At 40.7% G+C, this 8,934-nt stretch overlaps 1 protein-coding gene across 1 annotated transcript; it reads left to right on the forward strand.

Moving 5' to 3' along the window:
* LOC130078758 (oocyte zinc finger protein XlCOF6-like) lies at positions 1-8,182 on the forward strand. Its single transcript, XM_056244418.1, has 2 exons — positions 1-403; positions 7,473-8,182. Exons 1-2 carry the CDS (start codon positions 1-3, stop codon positions 8,180-8,182), a joined length of 1,113 nt encoding a protein of 370 aa, XP_056100393.1.
* Positions 8,183-8,934: the final 752 nt, after the last annotated feature.

The raw sequence follows: 8,934 nt of genomic DNA on the forward strand, positions 1-8,934 counted from the left end.
ATGAAGATTGAAGAAACATTCAGAATGAAACATGAAGATACTGGGACACACACCGAGATGGTGTTTATTAAAGTGGAGAGTGAAGACATAAAGATTGAAGAAACATTGACAGTGAAACATGAAGATACTGAGGAACAAACAAAGATGGCGTTTATTAAAGAGGAGATTGAAGACATAAGGATTGAAGGAACATTCAGTGTGAAACATGAATATACTGCGGAACAATCAAAGATGGCGTTTATTAAAGAGGAGATTGAAGACATAAGGATTGAAGGAACATTCAGTGTGAAACATGAAGAAACCGAGGAACAAAAGAAGGAGCTGTTTAATAAAGAGGAGAGTAAAGACATGAAGATTGAAGAAACATTCACAGTGAAACATGAAGATACTAAGGAACAAAAAGGTTGGTTTCATTCTCAAACCGAAATTCAGTCATATGATCCTTATTATAATGTCTAGCTCTATATGATTTATAGTTTTGAAGAGAGCAGGGCTCCAGATTACAACCAAATGGTTGACTTTTGCTAACTTTTTTCCTTCCGGTGTGACCAATTTTAGTTAGAGGTTGCACTGATTCCATTGCCAACAGCACATTGGCCAACTGATAAGAGCTGCCTTTATGTTGCATGTGAGTAACATCAAACGGTAAACGAAAAGAAAGTGAAACAAAACTACAGTACTTGTTTGAGCTCAGAACAGGTTCTACTCGCGGGCCGATCTGAATCACTTGGCACCGTTACTACACAGCTCTGGGAGATACAGTGAGAAAGCATTTGAATTCACCACAGTATTAATAACATTGCTACTGCAAGATCTAGTTGGAAGCATTCAAGTTCGGTGCAGAATTCAGGGCTTAAAGTATTCCGGCTCCGGCGTGCGGCCGTGAGGAAAAAATGATTATTTTCGCATGCGATTCATTTTTGTCCAGCTAACGTGTTAAAATATTTAAGCAATTAACGCAGCATCCGTTCTTTCTGTCATCCTTTAGCTAGGGTTATGATCACCCTCTTATTCACGCAAATGCTTTAAACCACTCATGCGCGACAAGACAAAAGAGAACACGCTTTCAGTGAATGTCCTCCTGACGCGCTCGCGCACACACACACGAGACGCACAGAAAGACGCGCGCCAGTATCGAGTTCTCTTTCGCGCTCGAACGAACAATAACACACACATGTAAGGATTCAGGGCGGATCTAATCCGTGGGGAATTTGCATATCATAATTAATAATTGGTAATTAATAATTATTCATACATGTTTGGATTAGATCAGTCTTACATGTTAATAAATCTCCCGATAAGGGAGGATCTGTCATTCTACCTGCATGCGTGCATGTGAATCCCTGAAATTAACCACAAGTTGATTGCAGTTAATTACACGGACCATGTTTCACAAACAGGTAAAATGAATTAGCTCAATTGTCAGGATAATATTTGTGGGATCCACAATATCATCTTACTTTATAGGATTTCAGGAAACGCAATTCTCTGGCCAGAAGAATTGGGTTTCCCGCCCTATCAACACATACTCTTTAAAGTATCTTTAATTCGTAAAGCGTGTAGCATAAGTTAGGTCTTTGGCACTTAAGGGACTTGAAATTGAGCAAAGAGACAGCCATCAATCAAATGAATATATAATTAATTTAATAGAGGCATGACTACTTATGTATTTACTACGGTTACACGGGATATATGTATTTACAAACACATAGGCATCAATGAACAATACAATAAGACATCAATGAACGAGAAATGCATAAAGTTTGGACAATGGATAACGTACACGCGTGAGCGAGTAAGAGAGAGAGGAAAGGGGATGGGGAGAGAGAGAACAGAGAAAATTGGGAGAATTTCATTGGCAGGAAGACATTCACCTCTCCGATTACAACACGAAACATCATCTTAAAACTTCTTAGAAGCTCTATAAAGAGATTATACTTGCACAAGTTATGTTATGGTCTCTCTGTATGTCGAGGCATTCCTGTACGGCCCCGTCTGGCCGCGTGAGCTGAGTCCTTGGTGAGTCGGAGGTTTAAAGTCTTTAGTGTAACATTTCCAAAGGGAAATAAAGATCTCTACGGGGAAATCACGCGGAGTTAACGTTACATCTTTGCATGGCTGGCGAAGAAGCGCGTGCTTCGCTCGGTCCGGCGCGTCACGCGGTCACGTGCGCGTGTTTCTCCTGCAAAGCGAGCGCGCGCTTGTTTAAAGGTCCCTTGTAGATGGATTTGCTGAAGAGATATGTCACGGGGTTTTCTTTTCAATCGTCGATTGGAATTAAACACAGAGACTTATCTACAACTGAAAAACACAAACTAAACTAGAAACAAATAAAAGAAAGGCGAAGAGCTCGCCTGGAGGCGAGACGTTACATTATGACACGAGGACAAGGGAGGAAGAGAGCGAGCGAAGGGGAGAAGCGTCATTTATCACTTTTGGAGAAATCCAGCCTCTTCCTGTTGGCTTGGCCAATTAGAGGGTTGGAAGTTTACAGGCGGGACTTTGGGTTTATGGCCCTTTGTCTCCAGAGATGACATTTGAAACCCTAATTTCGTCGGTTGTTTAAGAGAAGAATCTTCACAATTCTTATAATACTAATGTGTCACAAAGTTTAGCAAAATGTAATGTCAATTAACAAATGGGGAACGAAGATTGGAGTTTATCGAGACCAAACTTGCCACAAATGGATTTGGTTAAACATTAGTTGGCAAAGTTTGAAACATTATCCAATTAGAGTTGTCGAGAAACATAGACCAAACCACAGAAAGGCAACTCATGAAATAGGGAACTTAGATACATCGTTCATACAATTCTCAAGTGGATATATAATAGCATATATATATGAATGCAGGATTCATTTCTCCTCCTTGGTTAGAATTCAGAGAGAGAGAGAGAGACACACTTCTCTGACATTCCTGGTGAGGTCGTAAATGCTGTTATCTAAGAACCCCAGGCTCTGACAGTATGTTAAGTTTTGGTTCTTACTGTCCCAAAAAGCTGGTGCACATAGAATCATAACTTTTACTGTAATTTCTTGTATCTGATTAATTCCGCTGGATCATGAGAATTAAAACAAGACCAAGAACGATGTATAACAATACTGGGAATAGACAGTAAAATTTAAAAATGCATAATGATAAAGTCACAGTTATTCCAATGTGACATGGGCAAATGGACACACATAAAAACACATCAAATATATCTGGTTGAATGTCTTTTAAAGAAAAGAAGTTTCTTTTCGCTGTAGGATTCACTTCCTTTGGGACATTCCAAAAATGTCATAAAATGTCTTAATGTCTTGTAAGCGGACACCACGCTCTGTCCTGAGTGTGGGTGTCAGCTGTGGGGGAGGTGTGTGTGTGTGTGTGTTTGTGTGTTTTTTTTCAAGTTCCAGGCCTTTTGGGGCTAAAGGCTTTGGGATTTTAGCACGGAGGTATTTAGTTATTCAGATTCACCCTCGCCCAGTCCTTACACACATTTATGCCAAAACTGCATTTTTGTCGAGTATCCTCACAAGAACAGTCTTAAATGAGGTAAATACAATCTTAAATGGAAGTAAATAGTAGTGAGAGAATGAGATGCATGAGATCCTCTCAGCAGCGGCAGATCTTAAAGTGACTGGAGCCATTAATTCTGTCTGTCAGTAAAATTAACCTAGAGAACAGAGAAAATTACTAACTGCCCTCGACTAAAGAACGCTTGAAGCTTTGATAAGGATTAATCTATATTTCATTTAAAATTTATGCAGTGCGGACTGTTTTATAACCTTATTCAATTTAGGTAAATTACATTTATTATGGGTTTAAGTGAGGATTGTTTTAAGTTCACTTAAATTAAAGGTTTTTATATTTTTTGAAGCCTAATGTTTAAAATTTGGGGGAGAATCATTTTCATCGAGACATCAGTAGATATAATATGACTGATACTGGCTTTCATTCATAAAAAGACGGCATTAAGATACAGCTGTAATACTTGAAAATAAATGGTGCCATTAAAGATAAGTTCATCTGCCTCCCCCCCCCCCCCCAAAAAAAGTTCAGGCTCAGGAATTTTTTTCACTTTAACCCCTGAGAATTCTGTTTAAACCACAGATATCAGATCAAACAGCACTGATGTGGAAACCAAGAGACACATTGTGCCATGAGCGACCAAGTTATAAAAGGCTTTATAATCCACAAATTAGGATGTATTAAATGTAGCAATGCTAACTAACCATGATATTGTGGCAGAATGTTTTTTTTTACGTTATTCATGCGCAGAAGTCAGTCTCCAAGTCAGTCTCTTCCCAGAACGATGTAACAAGGTTTGTGTTCAGGGAAGGAGGAGGTGGGAACCGGCAAAAGTTTAACACTTTAGTTATAAAAATAAAAAACAAAAGCGGCAGCCCCTCATGGACGACTGACATAAATAAAACGCACCGTAAATGTCCCAGCCCTGGTCCTCGCGTCCTTCACAGTCCTTTTATCACTCCTCCTTTTATCCTCCTTGTCCCACATCACTCCTCCTTTTATCCTCTCGGAGCTCCTTAATGAGAGCTACAAGGCCAGTGTGGCGCACAGGTGAAGCTTGTTAGCCATCACGCCACGCTCCGTTCCCACAGCTCTCAGCCTCGCCCTGCTTGCCACAAACGGTCCTACCGTCCTTCCTCTACTTCAGTTGCGCATTCCTGGCCTTTTTTCCTCGTAAACTACCCCATCCCAAACTATTCCCAGACTCCTTCCCCCATCAGCAGGTAAATAAATATTAGTCCCCACCAACAAAAATAACACTAATGTAATGGATTAGTCCACTTCGGTGGCTGAACCAAAAAAATGCTTGATGCTCACTGTCCAAAGAATTCCATTGCCCACAGCAAATAGTGTTTATTATAAAAAAGTATACTCCCAGGTGAAGTCACTGGTCCTTTATCCCCAGAGGCCTTACATCTCCAGCTTCAACCCATAGATGGTGTCGGCTCACATTCAATTGCATGAGAAAATCAACCTATTTAACATACATAAATTAATCATATTTTAGCTCCTACAACTAGAGAGTCTGGGATGAGCAAGTTAAGAAGAGACTGATTATCTGCACAGTTGTTGCTCACAAGTGAAGGAATAAACACCATAGGCCCTGTCCCAAATAGCACCATAAACACTTGGGGTCTTCCTACGAGTCGCACTTTCAGGACGTAACTACGCTTTGACTGTCGGGAAGAAGTCTGCTGCGGAGCTCGCTTCAGTGCAGGTTTGGCAAAAGTGAGGATCGAGGGAGCATATCAACTGCAAAGGGGCGCTTGCGAACACCCTTCTGAAACCTAAAATGACAAATGGGACACACTACAGTCTCATGGACTTAGCGGAAGCGCGCACAAGGCAGCCATTGTAAATCTACAAGAATGAAAGTGCATAGGAAGTGTGCTATTTGGGACAGGACCGTAGTCGCCCAAACAAGTGCCAGTCTTGAACAATGAAAACTCAAAAAACAAAACAGAAACTCTCTAAGGGGTTGTTTATATGACAATGTTTTCAACTAAATGCATTTTGGCTCTTCATTTACACCACAACAGCATTTTGGGGGCCTGAAAAAACTGGATTAAACGTTTTTGAAAACGATACCATTATCGTCAATGGAGACTGTGACGTTGTTCATGTGTATTATGTGTTCAGTCTTAAGTCGTGTAGTTCTCTACTCCTCCATAGATGTCAATACCACCACAAATGCCATCTGAAGCACTCGTGCCAAATATTGACAAGGCCTTTTCTTCTTCTGCTGTGAGAAGGGGGGACTCATTGATCCCACCACCTGTTTTTCTTTTTATTGCAGTCCTCTACAGTGCTCTCTTCCTTTTTGCCAGGCTAGCAAAATCCTGCCACTTCTTGCGGACCTACTTCCCTGATCTTTGAACACCCCTTGTTGCAGATAATTTGGCTATAATTTTGGTTACCCAGATGTTTTGTTTTTCCTTATTTGTATGGTGTCCTTCAAATCTGTTGAAAATAACATCTTTGTTTTACATGTTTAATCATCTCCAGAAGGACAATAATTTAATCTTTTTGAAAGGTATCTTTTCTTGTTTTTGTTTTTTTTGTTCAACCATTTTGTCAGTGCCTCCGCCTGTAGGTAGGTTATTTATATTTGATTGCTAATCCACATCCGATGACGATTATTAGGTTAAATGTTCAGGATACGATTCCATATAAGGTTTAATGCACACAACTTAAGTAGTGCATTAATATTACGTGCATTTTTGGGAAACGCGTGTGGTATCACAGTGAGGGTTCGTAACCTTGCACGTAGAGAGCGCTCTTAAGAGCTAAGATACATTGTTATCTGGAATCCCGGCCCGGGGTGTCCAAACTCGGCTCTGGAGCTCCAACCCTGAAAAAAAAAACCTCACCTGCCTCGGTAATCCTGAAGACACTGATGAGCTTGTTCAGGTGTGTTTGATTAGGGTTGGAGCTAAACTCTTCAGGACAGCGGCTCTCTAGGACTGACCTTGCCTACCCCTGGGTTAGATTGCTCAGGTGTTTTTAAGTAGGGATTGATCTAGACCAGGGGTGTCCAACTCTACAGAGTTTAGCTTCATCTTGCCTCTACACACCTGCCTGGAAGTCTCTAGTATGTCTAGTAAGGCCTTGATTAACTGGTTTAGGTGTGTTTAGTTGGAGTTGGAACTTAACTTTGTTAGACAGTGGCCCTCCAGGAGCAGGATGAGGGTTCGTAACCTTGCACGTAGAGAGCGCTCTTAAGAGCTAAGGTACATTGTTATCTGGAATCCCGGCCCGGGGTGTCCAAACTCGTCTCTGGAGCTCCAACCCTGAAAAAAAAAAACCTCACCTGCCTCAGTAATCCTGAAGACACTGATGAGCTTGTTCAGGTGTGTTTGATTAGGGTTGGAGCTAAACTCTTCAGGACAGCGGCTCTCTAGGACTGACCTTACCTACCCCTGGGTTAGATTGCTCAGGTGTGATTAAGTAGGGATTGATCTAGACCAGGGGTGTCCAACTCTACAGAGTTTAGCTTCATCTTGCCTCTACACACCTGCCTGGAAGTCTCTAGTATGTCTAGTAAGGCCTTGATTAACTGGTTCAGGTGTGTTTAGTTGGAGTTGAAACTGAACTTTGTTAGACAGTGTCCCTCCAGGAGCAGGATTTGACACACCTGATCTAGACTCTGCTGGGCAGTCCCTGACCTGAAGTCACCAAACTTGGTAGGTGTATTGTTCTCATCAAGCCGGAAAACTTTCAAAAACACGTGGATGTGGCTATTGTAGTTCAGGGTCATATCACCAGCAGTTGGCCTTGTTAATCTACCTACCTACATGCATCTGCCCACCGTGTAACGATGGTGCCGTAGTGCTTGAGCCTGTTATCAGTTTTTACAGCTATATTGATGGGTTTGATGCTTTAAATGTCTAAATGTTTTGTTGTCTGTTGCTTTGTGCCATTAAACTGGGGTTAACATGTAGTTGTTCTTTTTTTTTGCCTTAGATCTGATGATGCTAAAAGAGGAGATTCGAGATCCGAATGATACAGTAGAGAAAGATCAGTTTGAGAAACGTGATATCACAACTGGAGAAAAGTCATTAAGTTGCTCACAGACAGAACAGGCTTCACCAAAAAGAGCTCAAAAGACAGCAAATAGAAGTTATTTCACCTGCCAACAGTGTGGAAGGAGTTTCACTCAAAAAGGACATCTTAAAACTCACATGAGAATTCACACTGGAGAGAAGCCATACACATGTCCACAGTGTGGAAAGAGTTTCACACATAAAGGAACCCTTAATACCCACATGAAAGTTCACACTAGAGAGGGCCCGTTCACCTGCAAACTGTGTGGAAAAACCTTTAATCGAAAAGGAAATCTAAACACTCACATGAGAAGTCATGCTGAAAAGAAGCCATACACATGTCAACAGTGTGGAAAGACTTTAACACATAAAGGAGCCCTTTATTGCCACATGAAAGTTCACACTGGAGAGGACCCTTACACCTGCAAACTGTGTGGAAAAACCTTGAGTCGAAAAAGAAATCTTAAAAAACACATGAGAATTCACACTGGAGAGGAGACATACACATGTCCACAGTGTGGAAAGACTTTAACACATAAAGGAGCCCTTTATTGCCACATGAAAGCTCACGCTGGAGAGGGCCCTTTCACCTGCAAACTGCAAACCTTTGTCTCCAGAGATGACATTTGAAACCCTAATTTCGTCGGTTGTTTAAGAGAAGAATCTTCACAATTCTTATAATACTAATGTGTCACAAAGTTTAGCAAAATGTAATGTCAATTAACAAATGGGGAACGAAGATTGGAGTTTATCGAGACCAAACTTGCCACAAATGGATTTGGTTAAACATTAGTTGGCAAAGTTTGAAACATTATCCAATTAGAGTTGTCGAGAAACATAGACCAAACCACAGAAAGGCAACTCATGAAATAGGGAACTTAGATACATCGTTCATACAATTCTCAAGTGGATATATAATAGCATATATATATGAATGCAGGATTCATTTCTCCTCCTTGGTTAGAATTCAGAGAGAGAGAGAGAGACACACTTCTCTGACATTCCTGGTGAGGTCGTAAATGCTGTTATCTAAGAACCCCAGGCTCTGACAGTATGTTAAGTTTTGGTTCTTACTGTCCCAAAAAGCTGGTGCACATAGAATCATAACTTTTACTGTAATTTCTTGTATCTGATTAATTCCGCTGGATCATGAGAATTAAAACAAGACCAAGAACGATGTATAACAATACTGGGAATAGACAGTAAAATTTAAAAATGCATAATGATAAAGTCACAGTTATTCCAATGTGACATGGGCAAATGGACACACATAAAAACACATCAAATATATCTGGTTGAATGTCTTTTAAAGAAAAGAAGTTTCTTTTCGCTGTAGGATTCACTTCCTTTGGGACATTCCAAAAATGTCATAAAATGTCTTA

Source organism: Rhinichthys klamathensis, unplaced genomic scaffold, assembly GCF_029890125.1.
Source record: "Rhinichthys klamathensis goyatoka isolate OS25496 unplaced genomic scaffold, OSU_Roscu_1.1 h1tg000974l_1, whole genome shotgun sequence".
Classification (NCBI taxonomy): Eukaryota; Metazoa; Chordata; class Actinopteri; order Cypriniformes; family Leuciscidae; genus Rhinichthys; species Rhinichthys klamathensis.

Excerpts from the sequence above, each read along its gene's own strand:
- LOC130078758 (XM_056244418.1), top strand. The coding sequence starts at position 1 with ATGAAGATTGAAGAAACATTCAGAATGAAACATGAAGATACTGGGACA. Across the intron at positions 404-7,472 it reads AGATACTAAGGAACAAAAAG|ATCTGATGATGCTAAAAGAG; the intron begins GTTGGTTTCATT and ends TTTTTGCCTTAG.